Source organism: Nymphalis io, chromosome 6, assembly GCF_905147045.1.
Source record: "Nymphalis io chromosome 6, ilAglIoxx1.1, whole genome shotgun sequence".
NCBI lineage: Eukaryota > Metazoa > Arthropoda > Insecta > Lepidoptera > Nymphalidae > Nymphalis > Nymphalis io.
The window spans coordinates 7,782,236-7,797,873 of NC_065893.1; the positions used below are offsets into that span (position 1 = coordinate 7,782,236).

Sequence of the window (15,638 nt, forward strand, 5' to 3'; positions counted from 1 at the left end):
TACCTATGAGATGGCAAAAGTGCATAGATAACAAAGGTGCATACTTTAATTAATTAAATATATTTTACAAAAAAAAGACTATTGCTCCCGTACAAAACGCTAATTTCATATGTAAGGACCATATATATATATATAAAGTTTTAGGCAATTTATATATATATTTACTCAAGCTAATAGTTAACCTTACTATGCCTTATTTACACAGATTGATTGATGTATGTATGTTTTTTTTAATACAAAAATATGTCGAGTATAAAACAGGAATTATCAGTACGCAGCTTGATAATAATCGTCATTATTGTTTAATAGATTATATTGAATGCCTTTGACTGGTTGACCTTCGAAGTCGGTGCAAAAACAGTTGATCGTTTTAACGGCATTAAATGCAATGCTAACCTTTAAAATATCAATTGAACAACAATTTTATTTGTGTTGATACATTAAAAGCAAATCAATTAAATTTAAGAATTTAATTATTTCTTATCATATTTAGGGTTTTTATAGTTTTAGGCAATTTTTTGTTTTATATATATATACATTTTTTTCATCTATTAAAAAATAATGACGATTATTATCAAGCTGCGTACTGACAATTCCTGTTTTATACTCGACATATTTTTGTATTAAAGAAACATACATACATCAATCAATCTGTGTAAATAAGGTATAGTAAGGTTAACGATTAGCTTGAGTAACGTTATGACAATTTATAATTGACAGCTTCCGATTGATAATCGTGATATACAAATGAATTAAACTTTCATATAAGACTTCTTGTTTCCGTTTTAAATTGTAACTAATGAATTCTACAAATATATATTAAAAAACATGTTATTTTATTTTAGTATAAATAGCAGTTAAGTTTTGATGTATTAACAGGGAATTATATAATAAATTAATACAATCAGCTACTAAATCGACCATTAGTATATTAATATTATTTATATTATTATTATTATTATTAATTAGTAGTGGTTCTGGTTTCGTAAGTGATATCAGAATGGCTAATAATGATAATTATATTCAAACAGTCTATTAGATTAGTCAAGATCAGTATTTATCAGATAATCTAATGATTATAAAATCATTATAAAGTCTGTGAAGATGCGTATGCGAAAATATAGGTGTACTTTTTAAGCGAGACCGCAAGACCGATGGTTTTACTTTCTTTATGATACGGGAGTGTATCATTTTTAACTTTGTATCGAAAAACCCGATATTTTTTATTGGGCGCATTGGAACCTGAATTTGTTCCTAAGATCTCGAAATCAGCAGCATTATTATCAATTAAATTATTTTATATATTGATACTAGTCAATCTAGTAGAATTTACTCTGTTGTGGTTACGGAAACAATACAAAGTATTGATGTATGTGTTATAGTCTCGCAAGCAAACTCACGTAAGCGTTAATAAGAATCGTTTTCTGTCTACTATGTTGATATACTTAACCTTGTGCCTCGTTGCTCTAATAGCTTATAGGGCTGCAGCAGATGTCGGGATTCTGGGTTCAAGTCCTGGTTATAGTAAAAAAAAGCTTTGAGGGAGAGCTCTCTACTGTCATGTGAGATTGCCAGAGAATAAAGAGTGCAGTACTGTGATTACACATAAACGTAACTGCTATATTACATAGTCGATGTATATGTAGATAAATTTCCTGCACAAATGATAAAGACTGAGACTAATAATAAAATATATTGATATGTAATGTCATTTCAAAGTAATTTAATAAGTTTTTTTTTTTTCAAATTGTCACCGTGGCCGAAATAAATCTGGAGGTCATCATAATCATAATTTTTAAAAATATAAATAATGTTTAGGGCTTGTATGTAAATAATTGTGCTTTTTCTTTTTGTTTATTAACGTTAACCTGCGTTTTTGGTATATCCGGATTGCAAAAAATAAAATATTATCCTTATATTATATTATCATAGTAGTCATAGGTATTATGTTATGGCTATTATGATTTATAATGTATTTTAGATATAAAGGACAAACTATTTGTGTCATACATGCTGGGTACTTCTAAATAGAAAACATGAGCATCATTTTGTTCGTGCTTGTGGTTACAACATTATTTGTCTAATATGCGGTAGACAAATTTTAGTGTTAAGTCCACATAGAGCTTTGTGATGAGATATCTGAAAGATTAATAATGGTTCAAGATAACATTTCAAAGTGGATTCATCCTCGTGAAGTTATTCATTTTATAGTCAATTTTAGCGGAAATGCTAAATATGATAAATTTCTTCCGCGGAAACAAATTTCACCTTTAGTAAGTCGCCTTAGGCTATTGCTTAGTACTTTATATCAGTATATATATTAGAATAAATATTGTTATTATATAACTAAGTAGTTGGAGAGAATGATGTTTTTTGTCATCACCACCCATAGACATTGCGACTTAAAAAATTAACCATCTTATCGCTATATCTCCTATATCCACTTATATCGCTAATGTGACACCAAGCTATGAAACTAAGATGTTATGTCGCTTGTGCCTGTAGTTACACAAAGCAAATTTAACGGTGGTACCAAATAAAATTTCAGTCGCGTTGCTTAAATGAGTTCCAATAATAAATATTTATTCTATAGAAAAAAAAGTAGTATTTAAATAAAAGAGTATGTAACATAGAACAATGTTTATTTTATCACATACTTATAATACTAAATAAATTATTTTTACCCATTTATATACACAAATCACAAATATAATAATCCCAGTAGTTAGAATTCGAAGATTCTGACCTTAAGTCGTAAGATTTCAATACTATCAACAGTTTTATACGCGCTAACGGTTCATCTTTTTCACTTTTAAATAACGAAATCATCGTAAATGAAGCTCGATAATGTCTTAGAAAAAATCTAAGTCTTTATTTTCGCGAACTAGCAGGCTGAGTCTGAGTTCCAAATCTCTCGAATAAGAGATTTGGCCAACAAAATGTTTTTCGAGATTTATTTCCTTAATACAAATAACAATATTATAAATCGTTGTATTTATATGATGGTATTTTAATGAAGTTGAAATTAACTCTTCGTGTACGAACAATTTCTCGATAATTGAGAGCTGATAACTTCGGCGTTCTGGTCTTCTTTGGGCTTTTGAAATCTACATGAAAAAGACCAAACTTAACCCTGAAAAATAAAAACACCAAAAAAATTAATATGAAATATAAATACTAAGTTTTACCGGTAGTAGCGCTTTGTACAGGCTCACTCATCAATTATACTTAAATGTTTTAGTTAAAATGATTGTAAGACAATTGTACTTGTATAAAATTGTTGTTGTGTAAAATATGTATGTTTTTAATGACAGATTTTACAAAACTATTTATTTTATATAAATATTTGTTTTTGAAAAAGATTTATTATTAACCGGATGCAAACAGTAATGGTCAATGTATGAACAGCAATTATCGATCGTGAGTCACGGTGTATTGTAATTGTTACATACATATAAAGATTAGAAATCAATTAATCTAATTATCATACGAATAATTCGCTTCCGCGATCAAATATTATTATTATTTTGATATTAATAACCTCTGAATCCTTTATAATACACATTTGAATTATTATTTTTTGTTGTTATTTTTATAAATAAAAATAAATAATTTTTTTTTTTATTTTAAATTATTTATTAGGTTAATAAAACTGACTTATATTTGTTTTTGAAGTCAACATTTCGACAGTTACGAACTTTCAAGCCGGTTTTTAATCCTTGTTGAAGCCACATTTTCATAAACCGTGCTTATTATAGAATGCTATTAAAAAAACGTTGTTTCTAGACCTTAAGGATGCTTCAAAAACCGTACCGACATAGTCATTGTATGTCAGGCAGTGATATATTTTTATTGTGTTATAGATTTATAAAATAAAGATAAGAGGAATTTCATGTTTTTTTTCTATTAAGAAAATTTTAATTATTTATGTTTTTGATCTGACGCAACTCTTTAAAATATAATGTATATTTATAATTATATTTTTTTATTTATAACCTAGCACTAGATTTACCGTGGCAAATCAAATATAATATTTTACTTTATATCAATTTTTTTATGTTGCGTATTTATACTAGGCCCTTAACTAGCTAACTCAAATATCGTTATGATAAGATCTGTGATTAGGTCACAAACTGATAGACAAAGCAATTTTTCACATTCATAACATTAGTATAAAATATAAATTGGCAAAGAACTTGATATACTTTACATGTATATTTTTTGTACTGATATTTTTATAATTTTATACTGAACTTATAATGATAGTTTTGTTATTAATTTGAAAAGCCAAATAATTATTTAAAAAAATATATAACCTTATCAAACATTTGTACAATTAATTACGGATTACAATTTTTAACGGATAGGTTATGAATAATTTAAATAATAAACTTACTTGTAACCATCTGTCCATTCAAAATCATCCATAAGTGTCCAAGCAAAATAGCCTGCGACATTGCAGCCATCTTCATGCATTGCTAATAGTAGCTGGTACAGATATTTGTTGTAGTACGAAACTCGTACGAAATCTGTCAGTCCACCGAAGTCGGATACACCATTTTCAGTTACTACTATTGGTATATTGGTTCCGTAATTTTTCGTGATCCAGTTCAATAGTTTACGAAAACCTGGAGGATAGACCTGCAACAAGTCTTGTTGTCAAAATATTTTTATTTCGATAGTTTTATTGATTACATATATTAATAATTAAATAATATTACGATGTTTTTGTCGCACTTGTAAGTAATTCATTTCACAGTCACTTATATGATACGTGAGCTATTTATGTCCTTGTTTTATTTTGTAAAATGCTTTTAAATAGTGGGTAGAAACTTAAGAACTAATCATTAAGTCATACTGTCATATACAATACTATCGGCCTGTCGGCTACCGAAAATATGTATATAAACGAATGCGATGAACAGCTCAGTTTGTATAAGATTTGGTTAGAGTATTTTTAAATTGAGAGAAAACATGTCTTAGTTTCGTTAAAAGTTAAACGCTGAATTATAATAACCATCATATCTGACGGCCGCGTCACAACAAGTTAGTGCGATTAAAATTATTTTAACATCGACACAACATTGCGCACATAAACTGTATTCGTAATTATACTTTTAATTACTATCAAGCAAAAAACACAAAAATTTACCTGACGGTAACTACTAAAACTAAACAAATATACAGGTTTAAACAAAATCAAAGATGTCGTAGTCTGACTTGCAAAATTTGTTCATAAGAAAGAAACAGTATATTATATATGCGATTTTATGTCTGCGAATTCAAAATCTAAGTTAAATTAAACCGTAAAAAATACGACATTAATTTATTAACGTACATAGACTTCTATAATCATATATTCATATTCTACATATTCTATATCACGTGCCGTGTGTTCCGTGAAGACCGCTTTTTTTTACATTTACTTTAGTTAGCAAAATAACTAGTCGAACAGTGTACGCGTATGTGAAACGTTAATAACATATTAATTGGTTAATTATTATTGGGTAACGTCATAAAATAAAAACTATATAAGCTGTTCAAAACATCGTAAAATACGGATGTCTGTGGACGTTAATTTATAAGAAACCAATAAGTATATTTGAAGAGTTAACAGTTCATGTATGTATATTATATTTATTTTTATTTGTTAATTTAAACAATTTTATGAGTAAATAGTAAATTTCAAGGTCTTATGTAAAAGTATTTTATACGTAACGGTACATTGTATAAATAAATAAATTTATTACTTTCGAATAGTAACGTAATAAAAGAAGAAAGTAATAATCTTCCATTTTTTGGTAATCACAATTTCAAGTAGTCAGCTTGAGAGTTTTAAGTTCGATAATATTTTTAATATAGGAGTTAATAATTTTCTGTTTAATAAATATGATGTAATTATTAACCCTGACAAGGTTTAATAATTTTCTATATATATTTTTATGTATATATAGCCTTTAATGTTAATTTAAATTGTGAGTATATAATTACACGGAATTTTAATTAAAGCTTTTACATTTTCAAAATGTATTTGTTTGTTGATGGTAAAATCGTTCTGACGATTTTATTATTATCCGATAAAATAACAATTTTCGATTAAAATTAAATAAAATTAAAACAAAGTTCTTAAAATTTCTGTCCATGTTACATAATCAGTTTTTTATACCATTGTCACACGTATCAGTATTATATTAAAATAGATATAATATGGGCGGTATTTTAAATATTCAACTAAGGCAGTTTAGTTAAAAAGCAATAAAATCAGCAAAATGAAAACAGAATACATGTTTTGCAATGTTGAATGTTTTTCTATTTCATTTAACTATTTAAAAAAACCTAGGTAGAAATCCTACATGTGCAAAGTGGTAGTGGTAGTGGTGGGAGATGGACCTTGATGTTAAAAAAACAGAATTACTCAACTTGAAATGGCAAGAGGTCACGAAAACTATAAAATCCACATTAACTTGAGGAGGTAATTTTTAAATCAATAATACGATCTCTCGTTACGTATGGATATGGACCCGATATTCCGAATATTGGGTAAGAGGAAGGCTGAAAGACGATTGCATAAACCTGAAATTAGATCGTTGAAATGGATATGTGACGTGACAAGAATGGACAAAATAAGTACATCAGAAAATCTTTAAAAGCGGCGTGAATGGAGAGCTACTAGGAAATAGTTACTGAAAATGAATATGTATTTTAAAAAATACATAGAAGTTGGAGAGTAGCCAATAGTATTTTATGCCCTTACCATAATTATGACATATTGGTAAATTCTTGACTTTATGAATTTTGTTTGTTTGTATATAATATTGTCTGATAATGTCAGCATTATCACACCACAATAAAATATAATATAAAAAATTGTGTACCGTGACAATAGATAGACACTCCGATAGGTTCAAATTATAAACCTATCGGGATCTATTCAACAATAGTATATAACAGTGATTTTTTTTTTACATTAATACATGTGTATTGTACATAGTCAATATTTAATTTCATAATATAATTATAATTCATTTGTTTACAAAACAAATTGTAAATAAATTGGCTAAAATTGTTTCGATAGTAGAATTGAAATTGCCAAAATGGTCACCTTTACAGAATTATTTAGTACTAAACAACCGGATATCAATCAAAGGTCACATATTCAAAACCGGTACCAGATTTCTTCCGTAATCTTGTGTCAGAACGATAACAGAAATATTAACAAATCTTTAAATTACTTATGCTCAACACTTAACACACATTTAGAGCGAATATTTATTATCAATCTTCTATATTATATTTCATTTTGTTTTAGTACATGCAACGAAGGCTTCTTTTCATAAAGGTTTTTTTTTTGAAAGAACGATAAAGGTTTCGCTCAACACTTTTCTAACTCAAGCTTAATCATTATTATATTTATAAATCATACCGATAACCACTCTGCTCCTGGAATGGGCCAATTCGGATTTTGCTCTATTTTCACACCCGTATCATGATCGGTTGAAGGGACTTTCCAAGTGGGCTCCATTGTTGAAGGGGACATTAGGTACGATGTGTAATGGTTGAGGCCGAAGAAATCTGACGAACCACGCACCATGTCGACCTGAAATAATGTTTTTTTTTTTTAAATTAGATCAAATCAAGTCAAAACATACTTTTTTTCAAGTAGGCTTTTCCAAGTTCTTTTAAATTGATATTTTACAGAATTATATTAAATGTAACGTTACCTACAGATACATCCGGCTTTTGTTTTTAATGTCAAATCAATTACAACAGAAATAGAGAAATCAGTACTTAACTAATGGACCATCGCTTCTTAGAAAGGCAAAAGTTTATCAGATCCGGCCGTATTTTGATTTTTTAGAGCTAAAATTATTTTGAAAATACCACCTAGGATTAAAGGTTTATTTTTTAACATCAAGTGATGTTTCGTCGATTTTTATATTACTATTACACACTATCTACAATTGACTTAGTAAGCTATACTGAAAGTATACATAGCGTAAAACATATGGCTCTTCATTAGAATACTTAGCTTAAGTAGGCGTTGCTTTTACAAGTGATGAATAAGTAGCAATTTGCATAACGGATATATTTGCTTTATCGTTATATGCGTAAAGAAACATGAGTACTTATAAGTAGTATAAAATTTATTATACACAAATTTAATGCATAAATTGCTCTTTACTTTTATCTGCATTGTAACATCATGGGCTGTGGTATGCAACTTTGTGGAATAATTTCCAAATCTCCTCGAGAAGAGGAGGCCAGCTCTGCTACTGTCGAGCAGTCGGACGTTTACAGGCCGTTACTCTACTAATAGCTTATGTTATACAAAAACATGTTTTTTTTAGATTGTTATGTATTTATTGGTGGCTTATATTGCCGTTACCGTATATTTACTTACTTCTTCTGGAGTGAAATTTGGCAAACGCGAACTTGGATACCCTTGATGTTGACTCATATTATCGATCCTTTCACGAACCATTGGCGGATAATCACCTTCAACAGAATATATTGGATGGGCGTATAACCCTAACTGTAATAAGAAAAGAAACAGTTAATACTTTAGCAATTGGTGTTAAAGGCTCTCTCATCATCTATTCAACTGCAAAACAGTAAATTTTGCTCTCGTTGGAAGGGTGAGCCAGTGTAACTAAAGCAACAGGAGACATAACGTCTTAACTCACAAGGTTGGTGGCTATGTATGGTTTTTTGTTTTTGTTAAAAATTAATATTTCTTACAATTCCAATGTTAAAGGGCAATGGATAGACACAATCATATGTTTGGATTGCTGGTCAGCCAATTTAGTTAAATTAAAAAAATATATAGTTTTTATTAAAAAAAGTACTGACATGCATTTGCAGATACCGTTCAGCGGCCTCTTGGTCCTCTTTCTTGTTACTGTCCTTAGGTTCCGCCCAAAATGCATCCAAAGTTATACCTATTTTACCTGCAAATTATTTATAAATTAAATTTAATAATAAAGTATACTATAAATTTCAATTAAAGTAATAAATAACAATATATTTTTTATTAATAATTTAACCTATTAAAACCTAATTCATAGCTGTCTGTTTTATAAATAAATGGGTTTCCCTTGTTAATGACGTATAATTTCAGCTTATACACAGTTTCCACGAAAACTCAATTATATTTTCCTTAAGCGCAAAGAAATAAAGGATTAAGTTTATTTAGTACACTTTCCTTGTATTAAATAAAAATAACAACAATTAAATAATTCTTTTCGAAATTCAATTAATTACATAACATTTTATAAGGGTGACTTAAAACTTGGCTTTATTTAAAAATATATGTATGGAAAATTCCGTAGTGGAAACCTTTTTGTTTCGGTCGAAACTCTTTATCATACAAATGATAAACTCGCGCGTGTCCCAACAGCATGTAATGCGCACATAAATATTCGCCAATTCCGTGCGATTGTAGTACAGGCACGAAAAAGTCGCTGCCGTAGCCCTGGCAAAAAGATCGATTTTATTGAAGTCAGACAACCAGGTTAAAACTGCACAAGCTTATAAGTTAAATAAATAGATAAAAACAACAAGCTTAAAACTGCTTAGTTTAAAAACTGCTGGTGATGTCTTATAAAATAATGGTCAGATAGTGTTATAAAATACCAACGAAATATAATTTTTTGAACGTTGTCTACGCCTTAACCTAAGTTTTTAAGATACATTTATACGAACAAACAGTACTTAAGCGATTGTTGTTACTAAAAGAAACAATAATTTCATATATATGAAGTGTGTTCGAGCCAACTAGCGATATGAAATTCACAGGTTGACCACCGAGGGAGAAACCCCACCTTAGGGGGCTAGGATCTAACCTCTATATTCCGTCTAATCTATATTCAGACAGATTTGTTATTATAAATTTAACGGACTCAATTATTTTTGCTAGTTCTATAAAAGTGTAAGAAAATTTCACAATTAAAATTTTAAGAAATAATTTATGAACAAACAACATGCTTTGTGTATATATTTGCACGTTTCCCTATAGCGGGATTTGTGCATACATGATCAGGTAATCCCGAGAGTCTCATTTTAAATTATATATGTGTTGTTAGAATTTATTTAAGACTCACTTAGGATCGTCTTTAACAATAAAATTAGATGCTGTTTAATGAAGCACGATAAGGCAATAAATTCTGTATATTAGCGTCGTAGTTTACGCGGATCTGTTGGTCTTGTGTTGAACTAAAACACTAATAACAATCGCTTATACTTGTAGTCTCTAAAAGGATTTTTTGTCTCGGAAAATAAAAATGAAAATCGATACAATTACGCATAATGTTTAAGCAAGCAATTTAAAGTATACATAGTATTTTTAAGACAAAGCTAGTTAATTAATGACAAAATTTTATGTGGCTACAACTTAAAATATTATATACTCGGGTGATGGGTGGTGATGTGATGACTTTCATAAAATATTTTAAATAAATAAAGCTTACGTTTAAGCAATGCTGATGTAGTTCGTTCATAGTTGTCCATATTTTGACTAAATCTCCAAACAACGTAAAGGCTACTTTTGCATAATCTTCAAAATAATCCACCATTTTTGGATTACTCCAGCCACCTAAATCCATCAGGGCTGTTGGTAAGTCCCAGTGAAAAAGTGTGACAACAGGAGTTATTTTTGCTTTTAACATGCCTTCGAATAGCTTGCGATAGTACTTGACACCCGCTTTATTTATGTAATTGTCTGTTCCGTGAGGCAACAATCTGTTTTGAATTAAGACAAATAAATTATTACGACAATCGATACCAATTACAAGAAATCTTGAAATTAATTTAATATGAATTTACTCAATTGAACTATATAATTTATACAACATAAAATGAAAGTTTTAATAACACATAAACTGAACTTAAGGGATAATTAAAGGGTAAAGTTTTTCCATGTAGTTTTAATTAAATAATAACGTAACTACTACAGGTATCGGCGCTTTTAAGCTTGATTTTACGAAAATGGATTTATTTAGATATTTTTATTTAACATGACAATGTGTTTACAAAATTGTAAACAGAAAATTGACTGTGAATTGTAAGACTATAATACGAAAGCAGGTTTTACGGAATGCAGGAAAAACGAGATTTTAAATGTTCAAAGATTTGTGTTACTATAATAAATATAATAAAAATACTTTACATTGTATTTTAACAAAGTAATAATAGAATAAATTACTATAATTATAACATTTAAAATATTGGTGTTAAATATTTGATTACAAATAGGCATTTAAATATTCATTTAAAATTTTGATATTACGAAGGAATGAAATCATTATTTCTAATTGAATATTCATGTTCAAATCTCAATTTAATTTTGTAGCAAACACTGAGATGAATACTCAAAATCACAAAGAGGATATTTGAAGATATTACTATGCGGGTTGAGTACCAGGAAAAGCAAGTTACATTTACAAATTCAAGAAGTCCTGCAGTGTAAATAGAAAAGTATTTTACTCACTATTGTGTACCTTAAAAGTGGAAACCATTGTATTCAATGTTAGAAGTAATGCCAGAGCGACTTGCTTTTAGACTTGGGTGGATATATATTTTTTTCCAAAAGTTTGATTGTTATATTTAGATGAAACTAAAAGTGGTATTCGAAAACGTGAATAACTACTAGTTTATTTATATTTGTGACTTATGTTATATATGATTGTGTAAATATGTTATGTATAATATTTATTATATATCCAATCTATTAGAATATATTAATATTAAAATAAAGCAAAGTATGATAAAATTTAATCAAATGAAATTGTACTTTATTCATTCATTTTTTTCTTATTAAAGTAGGCTTTCACAGGCACTTTTGTCGTAATTTTACAGAATTATAATATTATGTGTATTGCACAACAGTTTTAGTTTTATTATATACTGAGTTATTAATTCTGAGCGAGTATACATATCAAGCGTCATGACGTAATTGAGATTGATAATTGAAAAAATATTACCTTGGCCATGATAGTGATATTCTGTAATATTTGACGCCAAGGCTTTGTACCATAATTATATCTTGTTTGTATTTGTGATAAGAATCAGCAGCCACGTCTCCATTGGAATGGTCTGCTGTGTAATGTGGATGCTTATGTAAATAGGTGTCCCACATACTTTCTCCTTTGCCTAAAACAAAGTTATCTTTATTTTAAATGTACATCCATAAAAATAAATGTATAAACAGCACTTAAAAAATACAAATAGCATTATATAAATCACAAAATTCAGTATAAAACTAATAAAAATAGCTTTATAACTATGCATATATATACTATAAACAGTTACATAGTATATAGTGTCGTATGAACTAGGATAATGACAGAAACCATGTCAAGTTTAACTTAAAAATTTAAATTGACTTTCTAATACAAATAGAACGCTTTACTTGAAATTGCAATTTTAAAGTTACAAAAAATATATGTACCTGCAAGTAACATGCACATAAAATAGAACTCTCAAATATTCAATTTTAATTTCACTGCGGCTAGTTAAGTTTGAATGACCTTAGAGTTGGATAACTCTGAGGATCTTAATATGCAAAGTTTAGGCTTGGCACTTCTAATAGTTCTCGGCATTTAGTTAAAACTCGTTGCTACTAGGAACTAATTTGAATATTTTTAATTACATTACTAAAAATATAATTATCACTACGAATTACGTACTCAAAAATCTGTAATCATTACATATACATAACTAGTTATATATTTACATTTAATAGGAGCATACGATGTAAAAATAATAATTAATACTATTAATCAGATAAACGGCTACTATTATGTTAATCTCTAGGAAAATACTAAGTAACAACTAATTTTATGTTTATATAGGATATATCATATATTTTCCTTTTGAATTTATAAAATGTAAGTTTTCTATAAGGATATTTTTGTAAGCATATCCTGTTTGACAAAATCAGAAAAACAATACGCCTTGTAATCGTTATTTGGATTAGATAGGTCTTTCTTTATCCAAGAAAGCATAAATCTTTTCGATCAAGGAATATCTTTTATGTTTTTTTCCCAGTTTTTGGAGTATACGATAAGCAATATATTATATAATATTATATATAAAATAATGTTGATTAATTTGTTAAGAGTTATTTGATTAGTAGTGTTATCAAATAAATCAACTTGTTATAATGATGTTATTTAGAAATTGTATAAAAATATAGTATCTTTTGGTGTTTGGATTTATATTGATTAAAAAATCGAATGATATTTAAAATTAGGTCTTTTAAAGCCAATCCATCACACAGAAGTGCGTACCTAAAAATATTGTTATAAGTTAGTCATTTTTAATGAATTTGCAAATTTGGAATAAATTAATTTGTGTGACCTTTGTTCGATGAAAGGTTTTGTACGATCCGGTTTTCAAAAATATTTCTTCAATGACAAGCCACTTTTTTTTTAAAAACAATTATAGTGGATGTGTTATTGACATTTATAATAACATAAAATAATAATTTTAAATTAGTCAAGTCGTTTTGTGAAATGCTGTATAATTGAACAAGTATTTGAACTAAAATGGCCTTGTTAATCGCCGGCACGACTCCTGTAACCCGCGCAGGAAGGCCGGTACTAAACGGTTGAACCAATAGCAATTGGAATTTCATTACGTTACTGTCTTTTGTAGCCAAGATGGCTCAGTGGTTAGAATAAGTACTATCCGATAATTGCAGGTTCGAAACCGGGAAAACACTATTTATTCATGTGTTTAATTTTTGCTTATTATTCCTCGTGCACGGTGTTGAAGTTCAAGTTATCTCACCCCGTATATACATAATTTAAATATACTATAAAAACACAAAACAACACACTAAAAGTTATATCAATTTCAAGTCGATTTCATATACTAAACTTTATATCATTTTTTATTGATTTCGATATAATTATAAATAGTAATTGATGTTGCTAAATTTGAATTTAATTTTAACAACAAATAATTTAAAAACCGAATGTTTATTTTATGTCTATGAAGGTCCTACAGAATTGTAGCATAAATTGCGATTATAAAATTTTAAAGAACTCACCATCTTCGTTCCAAGCACCTTCTATTTGATATGCAGCCGTTGCGACTCCAAACATAAAATCGTCTGGAAACGTGTAGTTGCTCAACCCATTACCGTTCACAAACGTGTTCACTCCTTTTGTTAAACACAAAAGGCTGTAACAAAAAAAAAACCCTCAATACAGGAAAAGACAAAATAATAGGTCCGTGTATAACACAGTACAAATTTTGATTATATATTCCAAATTATAAATACTATGCATCTAGAACTAGCTACAACCTTTAAACTCATTAAACTATTACCACTACCGAATATGGGAATTAATTTTGCGCTACTAAATCTGTAATATAAAATTAAGCATTATGTTTTTCTTTATATTACTGTTACAGAACTATAGGGTTTATTTTTACATTAGCGTTAAATACCAAACAATATCAAATGATATAAACACTCCGTATCGTAAATGTGTCTCGCGGATTAAAATATCTCCACAAACAAGTTGTCACCGTAAAATAACATTAACAAGATTAATAACTAGTACAATGGAGGCTTTTAAGATAAACGCGATTAATTATACTTGTATTTATGAATTTGCTAATCACATACAATATTGATGTATATCACCAGAATGATAACACACAAAGCCTATGTTATAACATTAAAAATATAACTTAGTAATGAACAAATGATATAAACGAAATAATTGATTGCACTTAATACACTTTTGACACCAATAATTCGAAATAATTCGATGCACCGCGCTGATAATTAATTATGATATTTATGATAAATGAACATAACAATATAACCTGAAGCACGCTAGAATGACGGCTTTATGGGCGACTCTACTCGGGCTCTGCATTTTGCTAACTAAAGTAAGATCTACTGTTGTTAATAAGATAACTTTGTAGTTGTAGCCTTTACCGCGGAACAACCTTCTACTTAGGGTTTCCCATAGTCATATATCGCACAACGTGTGCGATATACTTCCTAATCAGAAAGCGTTTGATTTATTTGAAGTGCACTGTTACTTCCTTCCTGGCGGTAGTGGTGTTATATTAATAGTATTGTTTTGTATCAAACATTCGCATGTGTCGATGAGAATTAATTATTCGCAGTATTTGATTAATCTTTTAGTCAAGATTTTACTGTGAAATCTTAAGATATAGATTTATCGAGGAGTTATTTTATTATTTAAAACTATTATTGATATTTCATTAATTTAAAATAATTGTTCCACGGTTGTTTTACATAGTAAATCATTTTTCTGAAAATGTAGACAAATTATAGACAAGTGTCTTTAAATATACACTGAGTGGTTATGTTTATTATAATATAGTTTATTGTGAAAATAAAACAAAATTATTGTAATAATTGAATAAATATTTGATTAGTCGGTATTACTTATACCTAAACGCATGTTTGGGTACATATTTTTCGAACCATTTAAAAAAGTTAACATATTTATTTTAAGTGTTTTCAAATGATGTATAATTTAATGAAAACACTGTTGTATACAACAAGAATTAATGGTTGTTTATTTATATTTTCTAATAAGAATATTTCTACGCCATAAGTTATCAATTTTATTACATAATGTTATACAGTG

The 15,638-nt window shown here is 28.3% G+C and overlaps 1 protein-coding gene across 1 annotated transcript; it reads right to left on the reverse strand.

The window, feature by feature from the left end:
- Positions 1-2,625: 2,625 nt before the first annotated feature.
- Positions 2,626-15,029, reverse strand: LOC126768931 (myrosinase 1-like). Its single transcript, XM_050487399.1, has 10 exons — positions 14,839-15,029; positions 14,051-14,184; positions 11,979-12,147; positions 10,467-10,737; positions 9,337-9,472; positions 8,851-8,948; positions 8,402-8,533; positions 7,424-7,597; positions 4,397-4,641; positions 2,626-3,133 (listed from the first exon to the last, which is right to left on the reverse strand). The coding sequence occupies exons 1-10, from the start codon at positions 14,889-14,891 to the stop codon at positions 2,980-2,982; spliced, it is 1,566 nt and encodes a 521-aa protein (XP_050343356.1). The 5' UTR covers positions 14,892-15,029; the 3' UTR covers positions 2,626-2,979.
- Between the last annotated feature and the right edge of the window lie 609 nt (positions 15,030-15,638).

Excerpts from the sequence above, each read along its gene's own strand:
- LOC126768931 (XM_050487399.1), bottom strand. The coding sequence starts at position 14,891 with ATGCAGAGCCCGAGTAGAGTCGCCCATAAAGCCGTCATTCTAGCGTGC. Across the intron at positions 8,949-9,336 it reads GTTTCGACCGAAACAAAAAG|GTAAAATAGGTATAACTTTG; the intron begins GTTTCCACTACG and ends AATAATTTGCAG. Across the intron at positions 3,134-4,396 it reads GAATGGACAGATGGTTACAA|GGTTAAGTTTGGTCTTTTTC; the intron begins GTAAGTTTATTA and ends TTTATTTTTCAG.